General features: G+C 40.5%; 1 protein-coding gene across 1 annotated transcript in view; it reads right to left on the reverse strand.

The window, feature by feature from the left end:
* Nucleotides 1–9,977: 9,977 nt before the first annotated feature.
* Nucleotides 9,978–24,018, reverse strand: part of ankrd50 (ankyrin repeat domain 50) — a 39,524-nt gene continuing 25,483 nt past the window's right edge. The window contains exons 4-5 of the mRNA XM_006798905.3: nucleotides 11,974–15,518; nucleotides 9,978–11,685 (exon numbers count right to left, since the gene is read on the reverse strand). Coding sequence (XP_006798968.1) covers nucleotides 11,977–15,518 — 3,542 coding nt within the window. The 3' untranslated portion in view covers nucleotides 9,978–11,685; nucleotides 11,974–11,976. The remainder of the gene's footprint in view (nucleotides 11,686–11,973; nucleotides 15,519–24,018) is intronic.

Below are 24,018 nucleotides of genomic sequence, written 5' to 3' on the forward strand. Positions count from 1 at the left end.
TTGAACCGGCGACCTTCCGGTTACAGATGTGCTTCCCAACCCCCTGAGCCACAGTCGCACCCCAGTGTCTCTCTAGAAGAATCTACACAGATACAACAAAATGCAGAGTTTGCGTGTGCATCTTGAGAACATGTTGCTATTACTGGATCCTTTTCACCAGGGATGTGTATTGTGTCAGTACTGATACTGCTTATTGATGCAAGACGTACTTTTCTATAATACTCTAACTGTTGGATGACGTTTTTATTCTCACTGTCACAGTAAACAGCTGTAAAGGCGTCTGGTAACTTGAGCTAGCCACAAAACATTAGGCAAGTTTAGACGGTAGTGTCAGTGCTAAGATAGCCAGTTTAAATATTGCATTAAAGGAGACTTGCAATAATCTTTCTTTTGGTACTTTTTTTTTTTAAATCTATGGAGATTTTTGTGAAGAATGTTTAGGCAGCGGACAACATCAAAAATGATGTTTAAAATGCATTGGAAACCAACACTTCTCATATGAACACTGGGTCCATTAAGTAAAATGAACCTTCTTCTTCTTCTTTCTAATTAGTAACAAAATCCTTGACATTCATTGTTCACTACTTTACTCCAACATATTTTATGTAAATGCATCCCTAGACATTGAGGTACTTCCATCATAATATGGGGAAAACGATAAATTGGCTCTCATTACTGTCGCAAGAGAAACAGATCTGGTATAGCTAATCACTGGTGTTACCATTTGGAACCAAAGAACAATAGCCATTCTAGAAACAGATATCCCCACTACCGAGTGACTTCTATTCATTTTGTTGCATTATTGCCATGCCAGAAACACACCATTGATGTGTTTGTCCCAAAGATGCCAACAAGAAAATCACTTTCCTAATTTTTCACCTTTGTTTTGCTGTGTACACCGCAAAAAAACACTATCCATCAAAGTCTTGAGACAGCTGATTAACATCTGCAGCAAAAGTCAAATCAGGTCAAATCTCCCTAGCACTCTTCACAAAACAAATGTAAATACTGGCAAAAGCGAGAGGGAGCAAACTGATCGTAAAATTGAAGCCATGAGTCGACGGCTGTGCCAGTTTTTTTTTCATGTGTTCATGTGCAAAACATTGTTGAGCAGGAACCATTTTTGAAATCATGTGGCATTAGAGTCTTAGCCCATGTTGTCATTTCAATATTTCTCTCCTATACGCCAGTGAAACCCAGAGAATGTCTTTGTTTTACCGTCACTGTTCTCCATCTGTCCCCGGGCCCCGTTACACCCAAGACTTTGATTCAGTCGACAAACGGTGTGTATGTGCAGCAGCAGCAGCAGCAGAGCGGGGGCTTTTGTCCTGAGTTGAACTCTGCAGCAGCCGTGGTGAGGGCTGCTGCTGCTGACGGAGGGAAGAAACAGAGAGAGGGAGGGACGGAGGGAAGAGACAGAGGGAGGGAGAGCAAAAGACAGGGGAGGGTAAAAATCTGCCTGAAAGAAAAGAAGAGCGACAAGAGAGCCAAAGACAGAAAAACCAAAAACAGAATAAACAGCACGTGAGTGAGTGACACGAGGGGAGAGAATGAGCCACGAAAAAGAAGAACAATGGAAAAATTGTATGTAGGCACAAAAACAAGACAGGAAAATGAGAAAAAGCAATGGGGCAAAGACAGGAGGAAGAAAAAAATATAGATAGGGACAAGCAAGAGAAAGGGGATGTTGCAAGCAAAGACATGAAAAATCTCAAAGGAGAATGGCCAAGACTAAGAAAGATAAAGCTAAACAAAAGGATGGGGGTAGGGTCACGAGCAGTTGTCCAAGCATTTCACTGCATATCGTACTGTGTATGACTGTGTATGTGACAAATAAAATTTGATTTGATTTGATTTGATTTGATTTGATTTGATTTGAAATACAGTGGTCTGGGAGAGAATGGCAGAAGAAAATTCAAACCGAAAGCAAGTGAGCAAGGCATCAAAAACGGCAACAAAATAAATAAAAAATTTAATAAAATAAAGGAAACAGAGCCAAAGAAGAGAGAGAGCCAGGTACCCAGAGGGAGAGAAAGAGAGAACCCTTGCCAACTGTGAAATTTCCTCAACTCCTGGCGATAATAGCTCTGCATAATAAGCCGATTTAGCAGCTCAGTACCAATAAAACACCCAGGTGGTGCTCACTTTTCTCAGCTTGACGGACAAATGCTGTGTTTCAAGCAAATCTGCTTCTCATTGTTCTATTCGTGCTATGCTCGTAATGTTCAGCTGCTGTAAAACTGAAGAAAAAGGCGCTTTAGTTTAGGGTCACACGGTGTGAGTGATTTTTGTAGAGTAGATAAAGATTACATTGTCGTGCTGCGTTTATTGGCCTGCGTGCTTGAAATAGGTAGGACACTGAGATGCTGGTTAGAATGGACTTTTAACATAAATTTATGTGGTACTTTTTAATGTCAGCAACTCTAAATCTCCTACTTTTATTCCATTAGCATTATCATTTATGGATGCTCATTTTTGTTTTTTCATGTATGGAAATCTTTCTGTATATGAACTGGATAAAACACCTTTTTGAGATTCTTAAAGGTTTCACTTCTGTTGTAAGGAGAGGGGATAGCTAGACATGCATACAGTGACATGCTAATGTTTGGCAAGTACAATAGTTTTCATGTTAGTTTAGCATGCTAGCAAGCTAACATAATTGGGAAACAAGCCATAGCTATTAGCTAATGATGGAGTCCGATGAAATGATAGTAATCCTTTTTGAGATCTGCATGGACGTGTACTAATTTTCAGTGTTTTCCCATAATTGTTGAGACATTAAAATCTATAAATAGTTTTACTTTGTGGTTAGCCTAAATGAGGCAGACGATCACCAGTAACATTAAGACAGCAGTGAACTGATTGGAAAGCACTGATGTATGTGCACATTATTGTGACACTGCACCTAGTTCATGCTTAATGGAAATAGAAATTTTGACTTACTGGTGGCAGGAGATAAAAAGTTATCAAGACATCAAGTTTTTTCTGAACAATTCGTCCAACAGCTGCAGGCTCAGTAGAGGCTTAGAGTAAAAGTAGAACCGGATCCTGCTTGTAACTGGGAAAAATCAGAGTTTGCTTGGTGACTGCGCTGAATTTATTTGGAGTCAGTGGTTGTAGGGACTACGTGGTTGCACAGAGGTTCAGTGTGCAATGCTCTCAACTTCTGGTGGGAGGCATCATATCTCCAAACAATCACAGTCTGACTGGGAATGACTGCAAATACTTTCAGATAGATCGTCAAAGAATTGTCATCTAATTTATAAACTTTATATAAATTTATAAGCAGATAGATTGTCGACACATTCAATCCGAGTCAGTCTGCGCTGATGAGCTCCGTTCTTCTCTTTGCAATAGCGGACTCAAGTCAATTAGTCGCCAAAGGCTTGTACTCTGGTTACATTTTTACAGATAAATTTCTATCCTGTAGCATCTACCTCACTGTTTGGAGAGAATTTTTTTCTAATGTATGAGGTTCTGGAGTGAATGCAAGTAGTCATCACCATCAGGACTGGACTGGGACAACAAAACAACCCTGGCCAATATCATGCATACATGCATTATGTATATGTTTCATTTTGTTTGATTATTGATATTGAAACAGTTTTTCTTTTTAATCAGGTTGGTACAGTTGTTGTTAGGTTAGTTCTTAGTTGCACTGCACTACAGCGTGTGACAAATTACACTTTAGCTGTTAGGAGTGACCCGTGATCAAAGCAGCCATTTATTATACTTTAATCATTGACTCTCTTGCTTCCCAATTATGTCCCTGTTTTTTCTTACCATGGTAATTTCACCTTCCGGTGTCTCTTTCTCGCTCTCTTGTTGGGACTGCGGTCCTTCCTCCTGCGCTTCTCCACGGCTGGCACTACCACCAGCCTCCTGAGACTCAGAGGGCTTGTTACTAGTTGTTGCTGATACTGCAGGTGACGGTGCAGCAGCAGCCCCAACAGCTAACATGTCAGTTAATTTGACACATCTGCTGCATTTATTTCTAGCTTCTATTTCTGTCTCAGCTTCGCAGCTCCACCTTTTCACCACTTCTGCCACACTAAACTCTGTTCTACGAGGTGCATGAGTGCGCATCAAACATAGGGGAAGACCCGGTTGTGTTAAAGAGATTTGATTGGGCAATAGTGGATGTAATGAAAATGGGCCGGTGCACAGCGGCCCTTGTATTGACCCATCAGCCCAAAAGTGTGTCAGCCCACCTGGGAAATGCCCAGTATGCCAGATTAATAGTCCAGCCCTGATTACCACCATCACATTATAATCAGATTGCATGTAAATGTCAACTTGACCCCATTCAAATGCAAACTGATAGCAGACTGAATCCCATTTTATTGGCATCTTGAAATACCAAAGTTGCATTGAAGACAGCAACTGACAGACACAACAAGAAGAGGGTTACAAAAAGTTTTGTTCATGCTGCAGCCTCCAAACCCTGTTTTCTCTAGTGTAACTAACGTAACAGCAGAAATGTTCATTTCCTAAAGAAATAGGGAAAAAAAGTAAGAGGATCACCAGAGTTGTTAGGGTTCATCAAATGGGTACTATAAACTGTGGAAATTTTGAAACAATTGTAGACAACGATGATGCATCAGCTCATTGGCACTGCCTTTTATAGAAAATCTTGCTGTTAACATATGTTTAAAAAAAATCATATTTCTTGCTGCAATCTTTATTCTTTATTCTTTTATTCTAATCTAATAAAAACCTATTTACTGTACCTTGTTCTAAAAATCAAATGTAATTCTGCTTAGCACTGCACACTCTGCCCTTGGAAAATAAGCTTTTAGTTACTTTGTCCCTTAGAAATGGAATAACAATCAGCAAACTGTTGAACTTGGCAAACTTGGTTTCACAGCCTCAAGCTAAATGTGGCTGAATACATGTTTGTACATGTACATGTTTCCCTTTTGATTGTTTAACATTTATACTGTATTCACTATTTATTTTGTAAAATTTGTTGCAGCTCTCATAACGACGCCTTGTTTTACTAAATATTGTTTCATATATTGTTTCACTGTGTCACAGGGTAGATATTTTGGTCTTACAATTCCCAGCTGTTTCTTACAGATTCCACGTTCCCACATATCACCACTGCCTGATGCAAACCTCTTAACTCCAACAGGGATGAATTGTAACATTACATGCCCCGCGTGGCCTGGGAAAGTTCACCGACCTCCTGGGTTTATGAAACCCTCACAAAAGCACCAACTGTTCTCAAAAATGTCTCGTCTTCATGATGTAAACAATGTCATTTTTCTTACTTCCTCAAAAGCTGACATTTTGGAGATACACGGTTTGCATCTGAAATGACTATGATGGAAAGAGACCACAGAGCTGTGAAATCCTGAGTTCTCTGCTTAACAGACAGCTGCTTTTGTCTCATACCTGAGTATCTCTGTCTGTGAAGCTATCGTCTTTTTTATTATGTAGAAGCTCCATTTATTGTCCTTGGCTTCAACCATAATGATTAATGATGCTTAGTATGGTGGTGCACTATTGTAAACTCACCCAAGCTCAAAAGACAGGTTCTTTAGGGTTTTTGTGTCCTCGCAGCCAGACATTTCAACTTTAGATTGTACCATCAGGTGTGTTACTTATCCTGTTCAGAGTTTAGTGAAAGTGGAACACCTGTGTTCACGCTGGACCAGTGGGTTGAGTTTCAAAGAAGAAAACAGGTTTTCCGGCGAGAGTTGATGAAAGCTTTTCATCCACGATCCTTGATGAGAGACTGTGGGGATTATGTAAACAGGCAACAAAGAGGAATACAGTATGTCAGTAATCTCTCATTCTGCAGCTTTGTTGGCCATGAGTTGGCGCATTGTTGTTGAGCGGAGGCTGCTTTGAAAGCTGCCTGTTTTTAAGCGCAGGCTTTAATCTAAAATATGAATTCAACTTTTCGGTTGATACTGCGCTGTGACACGTAAAGGAGCACACCATTTTGAAATTGTACCTTGTATAAGACGTGCATTCATAAAAAATGCATTTAGTGCTTTGCTGGATCTGAGAGCTGTATACTGTATGCATGTTTTAAATGCCTCAGTTGTGAAAGCTTGATGAATGTATCTGTTGCCCACCTGCTGCTGGACTGTGCTGACACAAATCCAAACTGGAATGGTCTTTTTTTTAACCGAAACTCTTCATGAATGAACTGTTGCCAGTAAACAGTATGAAATTCAGCAGGCTTCCTTGTCACAACAGCGTCCGAAACCGGCTTTGCGATTACTGTTTGTTAGCTTTGTGGGAGTATGAGTGAGATATTATACTAACATAGTAGTGCTCAGTATGATCATAATGTACGTGCAGGGGGATGATGGGATTTTAGATCCATATCTCTGGCTCAAATACTACTTTCAGGGGTTTAGAGATGTCTGTCTTTCAAACCCACTTGTGGGGTTGTTGGAGCTAAAAATCTTGCAAATTTAAGTGTGCTTCTATGAATTATGGCTGATCACGTGATGTTTGTAGGAAAGAGGAGTGTGAAATGGGCTTACACAGCCTGTTGTTGAGTTTCCATTGCATACATGGCTGTCAGCAACTAGCCATTAAAGGATGGGTTCGGATGTGTTTTAGGTGTTTTTAGCACAGTAGTAATATGGCATTTTTATAATATGCAATGTATACAAGTTGAGTATTGGGATAATTTCACCTCTGCGGACTGGCTCTGACCCACAAAGAAGTATTAAGCTTGTTTGAGTTCAAATATTAAATCAAGAAGAATCTGCTTTCCAAAGTTATGGTCTATTTATCATGATATTCTCTATATTTGTTTCCATAGCCACTGCTGGCAATAATATGTAGGTTTGTTCATGTGATAAATTGTGGGATTAGAGCTAATGTTTCCCTGCCAAACAAAAAAAAAGATACCCATTTGATTTGTCTAACTCAGCTCCCTTTGTGACTGAAATGACACATATAAACTAACGCTCACGTTTGCACAAGGGTTTCATTATCTACTGTCCATCTGTGTGTTGCTATTCTTTGGTCTGCAACTGACCGAAAGGAAACTTTTTTTTGTAAATTAAATTTCATGCACTGTTGCTATGTCACATGATTATAATGTAGAACACAGTGTAGATACAATAATGCAGTCATGACGTTTCTTGCACAATTGTTCATTTGTTTATTTTATTAGCAAATCCTGTTGTTTGCAGCCTGTTTGCCAATACAAGTAAGAATATTACACATAATATTAAAACAAAATTCACATAGAAACATCTGCAATCACCTTTTGGCACAAAACCTGCAATAAAATCGTTGGTGACAGGAAGTGGGCGGGTCCTGAGATGAACTCACTTTTGAGGCAAGCGATTGAAGTGATAACCAATGAGAGCGCAGGATAACATACCGGTGACTAACATATGACAGGAAAGTAAATCTATTAGGGGTTATCTAGACTAGCGATCAGAGGTCAACTTCAAAGCAATTCATAGAGCAAATTACTTCCTGTGTGTATGCAGCTTAAAAAAAATTAGTTTACAATAGAACACTGAGTGTAAGATTTTATTGATGAGTCAATTATAACACATTTTTTCTCTGTATAGTGTCACTTTCAGGGCAAATTGTTTTTTAAACAAACAAACAAAAAATAGTTTTAAAGCAGGATTTTGTAAAAATTAATAATAATAACAATAATAATAATAATTGTTATTAATCCATTAATTATTAATTAATAATTAATAAAACAAATCCCAGATAATCTAAAAATTAAACATACTATATGTAAAGAACAAGATCTACACAAACTTCTTCAGAACAACATAACACATAAATGTAGCAGTTAATGGATTTAAAGTCTCTCTCTCCAACCAAATTGCAGCCATTTCCGCTTCGCTGTGAGTTTGGAGAAATTCACCTTTATTTCAGGTCACAGTTTTAACAAAGCTCACAGGCTGGTAGTTCCAGTCAATCTAATTTGAATGCCACTGAGAGGAAGGGCTCTGCATAGCTGCACTTGTGTCATTATAAAACTGGACGGACATATTTAAATACCTCATTGTAAAATTTCTCCACAAGTCTGCCACTTGGCTGCTTCTTCACCAAATCATTTCTGGCACTCATCCCAAGATGCTGACTATTTATACTTGTACAGATGCCAGTTTCCCAGAACAACAGTTAACATTTGGAGAATAAAACTCATCTGACATGATGTAGAGTCATGCTTGAAGTCTGATTTCAATTGTTCAAATATAGGTTTGAACTTACACATTCTGTCCAAGAGTCAACGCAAATTCTTCGATGTGTTTACTTGAGTTAATTGATTAGTAAGAATGACTGTGTGGTGATGTTTACAAATTGTAATTTAGCATGTAATTAGTAATGTAATCCACGAAGCAAAATCTGGCACATACTCATTCATCTCTGCACAAAAAGAGGATTTGTTGAATGCATACAGTATTTTCTTTTCCAACAAAGCTTTGCTCTGGCTAAAGTCTCATAATCGAGAAAACATCTGAAAAAACAGCCTTTATTTGTTTTGTCTCACTAAGCTTCGATCAACTGAAAAGGCTTTATCTCGAAAACCCTCTTCAAAGTGTATATTTTGTAAAATTGTATGCAGAAGTTGGAAAATAGACAGATTAAAGCTCAACATATGTGATCACAGAGAAACTTGGAAGTAAGACACCAGCCACACACACACACACACACACACACACCTGCCAAAAATAAATCTTTTCAGTGTTTGCATTCTTGTGAGGATTGCTGATCTCAAGACAAGCTGGGAAATATGTTCCCCACAAGGACACGAGAATTAACAGCATTTCGTGATTCGACAGTCACCTTGAGCCAGCTTAGATCGAAGTACACGCAGGTTTCTGTGAAGCCAAACAAGAAAGCTTGTAGCTAAAGTGCTAAACAGAGATCACATTTGCTTAAATGTGAATTCGGCACACACGTGGCTCTCAAAGGCATGCACTAGTTGAAGGCCATTGGGTTTAAAATACCTCTGGAACAAGCCAGCCACAACTGTCTCCATGTTGTGTATATTGTGAGGGAACTTGTTAGCGCTGTATCCAAAACAAGGGCAGGGGTGGAGAGCAACCAGATGTGGCCACTGGCAGACGGTTCATGAGGAGATCCTCCAAGCTTGGACAGTGCACACTGCATGACATCAGTACCAGATGGTTTGTTCATTAACACCCACCCTCTCAAAACATACAGAGAAGCCTGTGCTGAAGGTCCAAAAGTCTAAATGGCACTTGAACGGCTATTTGGTGCATTTTTTCATGACATTTTGGGTGGTGGCAGTTAAACCTAATTAGTCAATAGAACCACTTTGTTCAGATTTAACTCTTTGGTTCAAAGTTAAGTCTTTTTGAAACACAGCTGTGCAGAATGTTTTCACTGTATACTTTGCATCGATTTGGAATTTGAATAGGAGATTATTCATAATCACAGCCAACGAATCCAGTAAAACCATCCAGTTTCTTTATTGTGCAACTGCGTAAGATTAAATAAAAACGCTATTAAATCAAATCTTTCAGCTACTTCTGTTAGAGCTCTCTTTCAGTTTGCTTTTAACTCAAATGAACAGAGTGAAATGCAGGAGAGGGGGAGGCCGCAATAGCACTTGGCACACTTGTCTGCTCCACTTCAGCGTGATCCATGTGTTGCGATGCCTGCAGTGTCCTGGTTTGGCCCTCTATATCAAATGACCAACAGTGAAGTAGGTATTTACAGCACATGCTGTAGTTTCACAGCTCCAATACAGCAGAGAGAGAGAAAGAGAGAGAGGAAAAAGCTGTCAAAAGAATACAAGTACAAAAATATAAGCATGGTGCAGATTTTTCAGTTTTTGGTACATCCCCATAAATCAAATCTCTCTCCTTCGGTTGCTTTTTTATTATCCATCTTGTTTTGGACCATTAACGGCCAACACAATCATTTCTGTCGGCATACTGGCCTCAACTATCTGGCACTTTTACTATAAAAGGATGTGAAATGAAATAAGCAAGCAAAAATGTCTGTTTCAGCAGTAAAGCAAATATGTTTATTAAGCACTTTAATATACATCAGAAAATTCCACTTCATAGAATACAGGAATTCTTTTTAAATGAAAGTTGAATGTACATGGTAAGCTATTTACAATCCAATCACTGACAGTCAAATCAAAGATGGCAGACAAAACACAGTCAAGACAAACAAGATAACTGCTTAATAAGACTATACAGTATGTTTTTCCAACACTGTTTCTAAACCCGGTCCTGCTTAGAATCCTTCTACCGTCCCTTCATGGCATACGTTTGAGCTACTGTAGTACTGAAGAGCTGAGAGCTTTCACTAGGGCTTATAAGTGTTCGTGCATGCGATAGGCTTCTACTCCTCGATCCCAGTTCTTGGCAATATATATCTCACCGTTAACATTATGAAAAGCCTGCAAAAATATGACACAGCCTGTAAACACTAACGCAGCTCCATAGAATTCATAAGAAACAGATGTTTCAGTTCCCTCAGCTGAGCACCTCCTCCCCTCAAGTTGTGTCCAACTGATCCTCAGTGTCTCACAGGGAGGAGGCGGGTTAGAATATACCCATTCAACTTTGGCTTTACAACTTTGCATTACAGACAATGTGACTAACAGCTAGTAGTTGTCTTAATGGCTGAAGCCTTTCTGAGTGTGTGTCATGCCCCTGAAAAATCCAGCCAGGAATTAACTGAAAATGAACCACATGACGATACGGAAACAAAGCTTGGATTTTGTTTCTTGCGATGCAGTAGGTTATACATGTAACTGTGCTGACAAATGTATTTTTAATCACTTGACATTGCTGCTTTTAGCACCAAAATGGATTATTTAAATATTTTTTTTAATGCACACAAAACAGGACTCACAACAACAACAACAAAAACAAAACAAAAAAAATCCCATAGGGACAAAATTATTATTTTTTTGTTTACATTTTCGATGAACCTCCCTCTTTCTTAGATATTTTAATAATGCACAAACTTACATAGCCAACAAATTGGGAGTTCAAAATGACTGCAGGCAACGTCTGAAAACACAGCACCATGATAGGATGTAATGCAAAACCAAAAAGTGGCTTTTTTTCCCCCAAAATAAATACACTTTTATATACTTGTGATGAAAATAGCTATTGACATATCACACAAAGTAAGTTTAACACGCTGCTCAAAGTTAACACAGATTATTTGGGGTCTCTAGAAAGGCAGACTATCAATGCGCTTACTTCATACCATGGCATCAGTTACTGTTATGTCCTCTGGTTTGTTACATTGTACTCGCAAGTACATTGTTGTCAGTGTTTAAAAAGTAGAACAAACATTAATATAAAATAACAGGAAAAAGCATTGGTACGTTTTCTCAAACAGTTACTTAGATAAAACATGGATGGGATACGAGTGACTAGAACAAATGCATGTCTGTCATTTTACTCTTAAAAGTGCATACACTGTTTATTAAATAGCATTACATTAAATTAAGATGATAGTTTGCATGGATACATGGAGAAGGCTGTAACAGATGTAGGCACATTGAAGTATCAGTTCACATAAGCCTTAGGCAGAAAACAATCTTCCCTAGGTAACATTTTGAGGTCTCCCACTGATGAAAAGTTAAAAAAAAAAGTGTTTTTTTTTATTTTTAAAATGCAGATGAAAACAGTTGCTTTGGCACATTCCCTCCGCCGTCTGCATGACGAATGGCATTCAAGACATCTGAAATGGCACAGGAATGATTTGGGTTAATGTTTTGCTTGGGAGGCTTTCTTCATGCAAGTCTGATTAAATCCAACTAATGGTGGTTCTATTCAGTACATTCCAGTATCATCTATGTGCCCATTTTTTGCTCCTTTATTAGTCCTTAGACAAGCCAAAAGCATGTGTTGTTTGCTATGTGCCCTCGCCTTTTCTTGATTTCAACATATAAACACATGGTTGCTGTATTACATTAAAATCACATGCTGGAATATTAAAAAAAACAAAAACAAACAAACTCTCTCTTACCAGCTATAATGGAGTCTCCTTTTTGTAGTTAAACCCATGGTCTGATCCTTCAATCTGCAGTTTCAGGGCTTGTTTAAGGCTTAGCTCCGTTTCCCCTATGGGATAGTTCTCTAGAACATCCTGGTGGCCCCTGTTTTGAACAGTCCGTGGAACTGATACCCTACCCAAGAAAACCTGATTACCCTGTAGATGATAGTTGGGGTTTGTCATTATCCCATTCCTCTTCTTCTCAGAACAGCTTTGCTGCTGTATGAAAAACTGATCCTGGCACTGTCCCCTTTCCTGCTGAACCGAACCACCAATCATGATCTTACAATGAGGATCTTTCACTGCAATGTTAGCTACCGATTTATTAATGGCAATTCTCTTGTCAAACTGGGTCATCTCATACTCCAGAACCTGACCTTGGGTTGAGCCACTGTTCTTGATTTTCTTCTTGTCTCCCAGTGTTGCTTTGCTGTTTGCTGTGCTATTTCCAGTTTTAGTTCCCTTTGTTGATTTAAGACCGGATTTTAGCTGAGACCAGTCAAAGTCACTGGATGGAGATGATGGCTGCTGACTAATGGACTTTGTCGTAGAGGACGGAGATACAATAGACTGTCTGCTCCGGCTGCGGGGCAGTGAGTGCTGCTGAATCTGTTCTGTAAATGTCAGTCCGTGAAAACTGTCAATGGGCACTGTCTGTGCTGTGGCTGTAGATGATGTGGTTCTCAAAGAGGAGTTTTTTGAACTCTTGAGAGAATTATTTGACAGGGAGGATTTCTGTCTATCTACAGTGGAATCAGGAGACTCTGACGGTGAACTGAAGGCATGAACAGGCCCGTTCTGTAGACCTCGTCCAGATGACTGCACGTCTCCTGCCCCAGTGCTGCCAGAACTACTTGATTTGATGGTGAGGGACTGCATTTTACCAGTCACTGCCAATGGTGTTTTTTCTTCCATGGTATGCACTGGGGAGGGGTTGCAGCCATTTAGAGTTGTAGCTCCATATTTTTCTAGAAGTTTTATAATCATTGAATGGCCACCTTTTGCTGCTACTCTCATTGCCGTTCTTCCAAACTGATCAGCGTGGTTGGGGTCAGCACCGTTTTCAAGAAGTATTTGTACAACATCGATGTGACCCTCCTGGGCAGCTATGCCTAGTGCCGTTGCTCCCTGATTGCATGTGTGATCTACATGTGTGCCATTCTCTATCAAAAACTGCACGACTTTTGTATGGCCTTGCCATGCAGCGGACTGGAGGGCAGATCTTTTTTCATTGTCACAGGCATTCACATCAGCATGGTAGTTAATCAGCAGCCTCACCATTTCAATATGCCCTTGCCAGCAGGATACATGCAGGGCCGTTCTGCCCTCAGTGTCACAAGCTTCCACATTTGCGCCATTTTCAAGGAAATATTCTGTCATGGCCAGCTGATTTTCAAGTGCTAGTATGTAAAGCGTCGGGCGTCCGTCTGCATCTTTGCAATCTATATCAGCACCGTGGCTCAGCAGCAGTTCAACAATCTCCCTGTGACCTTCTAATGCAGCTACCCTGAGAGCATTCCTCCCATCATATCCCCTCTGGTCACTGCATGACTTGTGTTCCAGAAGAATTTGCACACAGTCATAATGTCCCTCTTGTGCAGCTAATATCAGCGGTATTCGACCATCATTATCTACCTCTGTGCAACGAGCACCTTGTTCAATAAGGGCATCGCAAACTTGCCGGTGGCCCTCAAATGAAGCCATGTGTAGCGGGGTCCAGCCTGCATCATCCCTGTGATTCTCATCAAGACCTCTGTCCAGCAGAGTTCTGACCACCTCCACATTACCCTGAGCAGATGCAATGCTCAGCACAGTCCTTCCCTCACTGTCAATACTATCAACAGCGGCCCCCCAAAAAAGTAGTGTGTTGACTACAGATGCATGGCCCATTGATGCAGCAGCCAGAAGAGGGGTGCGGCCATTGTTGTCTGTATGATCCACATCAGCCCCGCCTTCTAAAAGCAAGTCAACTACATCTACATGTCCTTCATAGCCAGCCACGAGGAGAGGAGTCATGCAGTCTTTGTCACAGTGGTCGACCTCTGCACCCCTGTCGATCAAAAGGCTCACAACAGATGCATGGCCTTTACTTGCAGGAACACAGAGAGCAGCGACTGAAAGGGCAGTCCTTCCATCAACGTCTTCATGATTAACTTCGGCTCCATGGTCCAACAGGTGTTCGACAATTTCTCTGTGTCCCATATAGGCTGCAGCAATAAGAGCCGTTCTTCCTTCATTGTCTGCTTTGTTGACCTCAGCGCCATGTTGAAGAAGGTTCAACACAATGTCTTCATGACCTCCCCAAGCAGCAGCTCTTAAAGCAGTTCTGCCATCGGCATCAGCACAGTCCACTTTGGCACCAGCATAAAGCAGAGCAGACACAACTTCTGAATGTCCACCCCATGCTGCTGAACGGAGAGCAGTCCACCCATCGTGATCTGTATGGTTTATGTTGGCCTCACAGCCAATAAGGCAGTTGACCACTTTAGTATGGCCCTGCCTTGCAGCGAGGGTAAGTGCCGTCTGTCCATTGTTATCTTCTAGCTCCATGTTTGCCCCTCTAGATATAAGCAAGTTGACAACATCAAGGTTTCCACTGTATGCAGCGTTACTCAGCAGAGTTTTTCCACTGGAGTCACACTGGTTTACAGATGCCCCATTGTCAAGTAGTGTCCTTATCGAATCCTCTCTTTCTAGGGCTTGTTGTACAATACATGAAGCATGATCATCCTCATTGTTTACGTGTGCACCAGCTTTGACCAGTAGCTGCAGGACCTCCTGTTCCCTTGGTATGGAGGTGCTCAAAGAGTCTTTAGCAGGAGTTCCATTCCAAACCATCCAAAGAGCCAGATTAAATGCTTCAATCTGTAGATTGGAGTTCACAAGATGCAATGCAAATTCCTGCACCTCAAGCGGGTTGAGCTGCTTTGCCCGGCAAGTATAACTCATTGCCAACATCCTATGTCCCTCTGCTGCATTGCACAAGTACTTTTGGGTGCAGTGCTTAACATCTAGTAGCCACTCTGCAAAACTGTAGTGAAAGAGGATTTTAGTGCTCCCAAGGCCATCGACCAATAATTTGGAGAGAATGTCCATCTTTTTCTGAAACTCTTCCATGGTCAGTGTCATGTTTTTGGTCCAGACTGCATGGTACAGTTCTTTGACTGTGAGTGGCCTACAAGTTGCAAGGATTACATTAAGAATTGGTTGTACTTTGGCAAACTGTTTTCTGACAAACAGTCTCTGGCAGAGCCACAGGTAGAGGCCATTAAGAGTGCCCGGGATGTCGCGGATCTCACGAAGCATGATAAAGTTTTCCACCACACCATCCAGGACACGTTCCAGGTAAAGGAAACAACCACTGCTCTTGATGTGAAGTTGGTTAAGCATCTCAGCTGTCTCCTTGGTTAGATGCTGCCTCAGGGCCTCCTCCTGATCCAGCCTGTGAAGGATGTACTGTTGCACGTCCTTGACGATGTAGGCCTTACGCAGATCATCAAGGCTGATTTTGCGGAATCCTGAAACAGAAGGGAAGGACATAAGATGAGACTGATGGCAAATTGAGCTAATAACTTACTCAGTATATTAAAAGATCCAAAAGATTAATTCAAGAATGACCTTTGCTGCATTATTTGCTAATGATGAGTAGAGTTACTCTCCCCACACTGGTCATGTCTGACCTTGAGATCCTGCCCTGTACTTAGTCACTGATCATGTACCTTTGGATAATTAGGTTAAGCCAATCTTATTTCCCAAGGTTCTTAAGATAATTAATAGTAAAGCCAGGTTGTTAAAGAAAATCCTTTCAGAGGAATTGAGAGCATAACCCCTATAACTGCTGGAAACGGAGACAATGAGTGGGTGTCCACTCTCAGCTTAGCCCATGAAATACCAACAAAAACTAAATCATGTCAATTAGTGGCTTTAGTGTATTGGCTAAAACAGCTATTTCAGCTTAGAGAGTGCCAGCATTAGGGAAAAATGTATAATTTAAGTATAAACATGGCTGAAACAATGAATACAGCGTAATAATAACAATAATTAAAAAAAACAAGCTAGAACGCCTTGAAGTAACAATGCAGATAACCATTTAAGAAACAAATCTCACACCCTGAGAGAAAACATAATTTATTTCAACACTGGAATCCACTACATTGGTGATTCAGCCCATTCATTAATTGCAGAGACTAATCAGCTAAAGCATATCTGCTGTAAAATGGAAGAGAGCAAGGGACACATTATTTGCATGACTGTAACACATCAATGGTCTGTAAAACATTTTTCCAATGCCTTACTTATCATGCAACATGCTCCCACATTGACCTTTAGAAATCCTACTGGGGGGAAAATAATCACAGTGGGTCTTAATGAATGATCTTTAATGGGAAATCCTCTCTGACATGTGGAAAAATGGCTCCATAATGGCCTCTGCTAATGGGCATAAAGTGAACTTTCCTTCATGCTTAAACAATCTGTTCATGGTCTGTGTAGTCTGCAGCCTTGAGGGCAGTAGGAGCATTTTTGCATACTTTTATTTACAGTTCCCATGCTTCTCAGGGTTACTAGGACAGGAAAAAAAGTCACCAGAGTCTCACTCAGTGTTGTTGACATACTGTTTTTTTCCCCAACATCTAACAAGCCTCCTACTATGGGAACAACTATCTGGCACTTTCGCTCCCTAAACTGATGTGCTTCTTTGCCAGCCTGAGCATCAATTCATTAAAATAAAGATATTTTACCTTCAGATAAAATAGCTTAAAAGAAGAGAACATTTAGAAAGGTTTACTAACAAGTTCAAAACTTTTATTCTCCATAGTGAAATGTGATTGCCTTGGTTATATAACATCTCTCCCCAGTACGAATCAGATTCTGTCACCAGGCCTGGAGCAGTCCTCTCTTCATCCGACTGCTATTGTGTGGGTAGAAAAGACAGTGAAATCTTATTCCACATAGGCCCAACGGTAACCACACACTTCCAGGCCAAATAGCAAACCTAATGACTTTAACAAGAATTCCCAAGCAGGCACTGACAGTTTGGACAACAGATCCTGGTAAACAGAAGGAGCAACAGGTTCCCTTTATCGCTGGCTTCTGTGTTTGTTTAAGATAAGCAGATTCCTTCAAACAGTATCTCACAATAATTCCCTTTTACTCTGTCCTTGAGGCCCTTCGTCACATTTCAGCCTGCGAAAAATTGGTTACTTGGTGAAATTAAAGCACTCACGCTTCGGATAATGGTTACACTTTATTGTAAGGTCTTTACTGTACAACCTAAAGCCCACTGAGAAGAATGTTTTAATCAGTACTGTATAAATAAAACTGAATGAAAGAATTTAATCTGTGATACAAGACAAATATTTACTTTGTATTTACTTTTTAAAAGGCACTACTTAAGTGTTATGAAACATCTTATGACTGAGATGCTAAGGAGTGAACAGTTACTGGGATTAAGACAGGACAGGATGAAATAGGATTCATGTAAGATTTCACCCAGAGATGTATTATACAAAATCACGTTCTATTGCTCTTTACATTTGTCTGTATCGTTTTATTTCTTTAGTGATGTGGTGGCCTGTGGTAGATCTAAATGAAAAAGAGGAAACTAAGAATGTTTCTTAACTACAACAAAAAATATATATATCTAAGAGACTCAACAGCCAATCACAGTCCGTGCACTCCCCACATCTGTCTGCATACAGCATTATGTAGTATTAAGTCTACAATCTGGGACAGGATGAAAACCTGAGTAAGGAATAAACCAAACTCCCATATAAAAAAATAATAAATATTATGAAAATATTAAATATGAACATGTAAACACAGGTTTATGTATGGGACGGTTATGGGAATTCTTTACACTTTAACAAGCTTTAAAGTAATATTCCCCATCATTATAGCCACTGAAAGGCCCTAACCCACTTCTAGTATGCCACTGTTTTCAGTAACTGTGCACATTTTCCACACTCCCTTCAGCCTCTTCTCTCCAGCTCCATGACCTCCCGTATCAACTCCCACTACTTCAGTCCTGGAGGAGTCACTGACATTACAAGAGCCAAATTCATGGCAAGCATGTGATGTAGCCATGTAAAAATCACTTCTGTTTCTGAGTACTTAGAGCAGTTGTGATGTCTTTATTTCATTCTTTGTTTACAAACCTTGGCTAAGTACTCATTTAAAAAGCATCCAGCAAAAAGCCCTTTGTTATCATGACTCTGGGGTTACTTCAGGGTTTATATCAAAAAGATACAGACTTGACTGAAGGCACCACCCGATCCTAATTCACATTCCTGGTCTCTCTGTGTGCTCACAACTCCCCTGGCTGAAACTTCAAGCAGTAAAGATCAAATTTCAGCCCATCATGTTATCATCAGAGGATCTCTCACTCATCCTTATATCTCATTTTGTCTAGTCTCTTGTTTCATGTCAGGTGTCCAGTGTGTCGGGGGTTTGTTTTCTTTTTCCTTTTTCCCCTCAGCTTGAAAGCTAATCTAACTGGTGTACATGCTTCCTTTCTCTTCTACTGTTCTGCTTTGCAGGCCAGTGCACAATCACAAGTGCTCCACTTGACACAAGCACACAGTTTCAAATTTACATTTACAGTGTCTCTGTCTCTCTCGCTAACGACAGAGAGCTTATGTCTGGTGCGACTTTCTGATGCTCGGATGTCAGTGATGGGTCCTCCTACTTCTTCTGGACCAAATCCTTCTTTGGGCATTCTGGGTTTGCTCCAGCTGGAACAGGAAACCCACTAGCTTGGAAGGGGGAAAGAGGCCATGAAAGGGAAAAATAAGGACAAAAAAGGCTTCACGCTTTAAGAGACCATAAAATGCATTTGTTTTTTTTATATTACACATATATAATTTTTTTTCCTCCCCTCCACCCAGCCACTGATTTTAGCAAAGTATGACAACTCATATTTTGTCATGTGATGATTTCTTCTATTCACAGTGGGACTAAGAAAAACATTCAGTATGCATTACAGCCCAATTCTGGAGATGCTGCTCTATCATGAATATTTTCTCTGGGGAACAGAAGAAAAATGCTTCTGTGCCGTAGTTTATGATAAACTGTTTCTTCTACATTCCACGGTCGCCGACACACCAATTATGAAGATACAGTGAATAGGAAAGCTGGAGGAGGGAAGAGATGGAAATTTGACTGCAGCCACCATGAAATAAAGCACTTGCTCAGATAAGACAAAAAAACCTACAACAAGAAATAAAACAATAGACCTACTTAAGTGCCTTTGCTCACCAAAATTACATCTCCCTTCAGTCACATACTGAAAGATAGCCTACAGTTTCCACTTAAGTCATCAGCAGACATCACTTCACTGGATATCAACTGTGAAGTCATGGCAATATTATTGCCCTACTCCTGCCGATAAAGCAATAAAACAACCGCAGGGGGAATGTCATCCAACCTGCATTTGATGACTGCGGTGTAACAGGAACTACTATTAAGTACTACACAAGAATGCATGAACTCTCATTGGCTACAAATACCCAGACGCCTTCCAAGAACCATTTTCTTTCTTTCCAAAACCCAGCAGTCATGAAGGCCTAGATTTTGCACCATTTTAAGTAGGTTACACAAACTGTAGCTGAGCATTGTGTGTTCACTCTATTTGTGTGTGTGTGTGTGTGTGGATGGTTCAGACCCAGAACAAAAGCGACTGCTAAACAAGCAACAAATGACACATTCATCAGGGTGAGGGATGCAGCTCCTGAGTGCAGGCCTCTGAGCCAGCTGCTGCTCGTTACAGAGCTGGATACCAGCCACAAGAGACAGGGTCTCGCGTACAAAAGAGTGACTGTTTGCTTTCTAGATTAATTTTTCAAATGACGAATGAGCCGGCGTGTGTGCGCGCAAGTCTGTCAAAAAAACTCGAGGTCTAAGCTCATCAACTGGGACTGTGGAATGGCAGCTTCTCAGATTCAGCACGATCTTCCGCGAGACACCATCTTAAGTCACTGGATCCATAAAGAAAACAGAAACCCAAGCCTCACTGCCCTCTCCTCAGGCTCTCCAGTAAACCCGCGCTCAACCAAACGTCTGTTCGACAGCTGCAGCGTTCCCAGCTCCAAAAATCACGAGAGAGCCAACCTCCTAAACACAAGTATGTGGAAGAGAGTGAGCTCCAACGGTCTGCAAACTCAAGTCCTGTGCAAGTGTGCTACTCTTCACTCTTTGAAAAATACTGCTGGATTCTTTGTTTGATTGTTTACAGACTCCAATTTGGAGTTTAACAGTCAAAAGGCAACAACTCTTTCGGTTTTATTTTGGATAAATGTGGCTTATACACAAGTGAGAACAGACTGAGGAGCTGAGATCTGAGAGGTTTCGGCTCAAATCTGGAGCCGATTTAACAGCGCAAAGATGCAAACAGTTGCCATGCTACGCGACCACCAGGCGAGACGCAGAAATGATTACACTTAACAATTAATTTAGGTTTGCTTGAGGCGAGGCACATGAAAACACTCCCGCCCAAACATGCCTCTGCTGACTTTCAAACGGGATGTGAAAGAGTTCCAGTCAAACCTGTTGTAGGGCAGCTGAAGAGAGCTGATGTGTTGGGGGTTGGGTTAACAGGAACATATTCACAACAAGGCCACCTGTGCAAAGAATACTACATCAATCATATAAAAATCTATGCAAAACACAGTAGAAATACTAGGGTTTTTTCCACTAACCCACAAAGAGCTTAGTTATTATTTTGAATGGCAGAAGCTCATTAAGATGGTGACAAGAGGCTGACTCAAAGCAGAGCACCTGTCTACCCCATATGAGATATCTACTTTAAGAGACTTGTCACTGCTATTACAGCCAGCTTCTTGCAGCTGCACAGATGGCTGCAAATTTCATTCATGCCAAAGATTCTAACAGAAACCCCAAACAACAGACATAAATCATCAAAAGTAGCATGACATTTGTTCCAAGTGCACATTTATCCATTACTCCATTAAACGTTCAGACAGTCACAGTGTCCACTGGGAGTCAAATGCTAGTGTTTTCGAGTTTTAGGGAATAGGGTGATGATCGGAGCACATCAAATAATATGAGCGAGGTGTAAACTAACTGTGGGAATTCTTTACTAGTTTACCAGTTTTGGATGTCATACAATTCTCTCAAATATTTAAAAATGTTAAAATAAGTTGCCAAATATACATTGGCGGTTATGAATATACCTTGGCCCCCAACCTAAATAAGGGCTGTTTGGAAGTGGATATGGAATTCCCATGGAATCTGTTCCAGACTAACTGTCACTGAATCATCAAATAGAACTGATTCTTTCTGAAGATGCAACGTTGTAGCTTTGCAGTAGTGGTAAGCTTCTGCAACACACCTTCTGACCATGTTTTTGTTCATCATTACATGGGTTGACCTATGAGTAACCTCATTTGGCTCTACCGCCACATGTTTCCATTCACCTGCATAAAAAAAACTGCTCAGACTAGCTTGACAGCAATCAAGTCAAATAATTCATTATCTACGATCAACAAGTGTTGCCAGGTAGGCCTGGAAGCATTTTGGGAAGACTTCGCATGTACAATTACAGATTCAGCACGAGGAAAGCTTGCTGCGGAATCAGGCACATGCAAAGTCATTCTTGGCACACAAGTGAAGAGACAGTGTGGTATATTTAAACGATAAAATATGTCTTTAGTTGCAGCAACCAACTGAAAACCATCCCAGGAATTCTTGAAGGGTATTTTAATTAAGGCTTAATGTAAAAACCCTTCAATTAAATCAAAAACCAACAAGTCTTGCTCTGTGCCACCAAAAGAAATGTGAAAAAATAAAATAAAATCACAGGTTCATTAAAATCTGGCAGAGGCATGCCACATACCAAAGGGCATCACCTCAGGTAGGAAGAGGCCAGCCAGTTTTGTTCGCCGTGCTCACAGTCATGTGACTGCACTGCAGCACCCAAGGTGTTATAGATACAGACATGGTAGACCTGTAATTTGCCCGGCTGTCAGACGGCATGGTGGTAAAATTACAGTATTCAACAGGGATTATGGTCTCCAGCTCATCCAAAGTGAGGCTCAACATGCAGCCTCACAGACGACAACTTATACATGAATATGGACATAAATCAGTTTGTCCGTGTAAGCCAACTGAAGAAGAAGAAGAGAAAAAAAAGAGGGGTAAGCTTATTAATAGCATCTTGCTTGCTTTTGTTAGCCATGGTGACACAGAATCTATAACAAAAACTAAAAAGAGAACAGAGTGAACTTTGCGATTTAATAGCAGTAGGCATTTGTTGAACGTGATTTTGGTTTAGTGTTGAGCAATTTAGTCTCTTTGGTGAAGGCCGCAGCATGACCAAAATATGTTGGAATCAATTATTAAATTCTTTTGACTATTAACTGTGGAAGTGCTTCTTCTTTCACTGCTGAAAAGTCTTGGCATTGTTAAGCTCCAAATTCATCTGTTGTTTGTGCAACCATATATCCAGTTGTCCAAACTGTGCCACAAAATGTCATTTTACTGTGGAGTCTGTAAGCAAAGCCATTTTTGCCTCACTTCGGGGAGCATTCCACAGAAAAGAAATAAACTGTCCTCGCTGCTTTATGACTGTGTTTGTCTTGTCAGTTGGCCAGTAAGATCTTGCGGTCCCTCCAGAGAGGTCTTACATTTGACCAAAAAGAAACCTTACCAAAAAACACACATCTAGTGCGATGTTAAGAGTTTTGCTGACCTTTCTGTGAAGGGATTCAACCATAGGCCTCCAGACAAAGGGCTTCTTGAAGAAGTGCATGCGCTTTAAAACAGAGCTGCTCTTTTCTTTTGTGGTCACTAGTGGTAAATTAGTTCAGCTTCTTGGCATGTTGGGTTAAGAAAGCTCCATTCATGGTGGACAGAACGAAGGTGGAAGATGTGTTTCAAGCCCTTGCTAGGGTGGTCTACCCTCACCCGAAAAAGACACAAATACAGGAAACAGAAACACAGTCCCACCCCAGAGTAGCACAATTTCCTGAAAGTGTAGCTTTTACTACACAATAGCTGTGAAATCTAATGAATTATCTATATGCAAGCAGTCCTGCAGATTACTCTTGGTTTTTTTAAAACAAAAATCCTCACGAGCATGAGCAAATATGTCACGTTGGGAAGGAAATGAGTAAACCCGCCATCAAAATGTCTCAAAGGATGAGTGTCTTTTTAAAGCATCCACACACTCCTGTAACATTCCTAAGACTAAGCTGGGGTATAACCGTATTAATTAAAGCTGTGATTCATAACCAAGACAAGCTTTTATGTGAGGTTTTGTGGTGGCTACTTTCCAAGTTTTGACTGGTAGGCCCCCCTTAACGCTGGCAACGTTGCTCCTTTTCACCCACTTAAAGAACTAAAATCGGGAAAGGAGTTAAAATAATTATGTATTTTATTACAGTGGAAATCAATCTAATTGAAGTTGCTGTAACACTCCTGAGCAGGAATGTGCTTGTTTAAGGGGAGTCATTATGTTTCACAGCTTCAGGAGCACACTGATACTATATTATTATAACTACTGGCACTCCATGCCTTCTCCATCCTTCCTCATCCCTCGCTCATGTTGGCTTTTCACTCAAAATCCTAAATACAGCTTTCACGAGGTTTTGTTTTGCGTTTCCTTTAAAACAGGCTCTATCACGGTTATCTTCCTCCTCCTGTACTCGAGGATTAGTCAGAAGATGCTTGCAGACAGAAGAAAAGATTTCAGTAGCAATTCTCTCCTCACTCTGATTATCTCAGATCTTAAAAACACATGCCTTGAGCTCTCCATAAGGTTGACTGTTAGCCAGTAATACTTGAATTAAATAAAAAAAAAAAAGCTAAAATATGGACATTAGGTAGGAGTTATGATTTTTGAGTGCAGGAGCTTCAGCAGTAATCATCAGCAAATGAAATATTCAGCGAACAGCTCGAACATTGCACAGCCCTTTCTGGATGCTAATTGGTGGAGAGGTTTGCCTCACTGTTCCAGTGGAAGTCTTACAGCAAGATTCCATCCACAAGTACTGCCCATATGTT

Source organism: Neolamprologus brichardi, chromosome 2 (assembly GCF_056152115.1).
Source record: "Neolamprologus brichardi isolate AB-2024 chromosome 2, ASM5615211v1, whole genome shotgun sequence".
NCBI lineage: Eukaryota > Metazoa > Chordata > Actinopteri > Cichliformes > Cichlidae > Neolamprologus > Neolamprologus brichardi.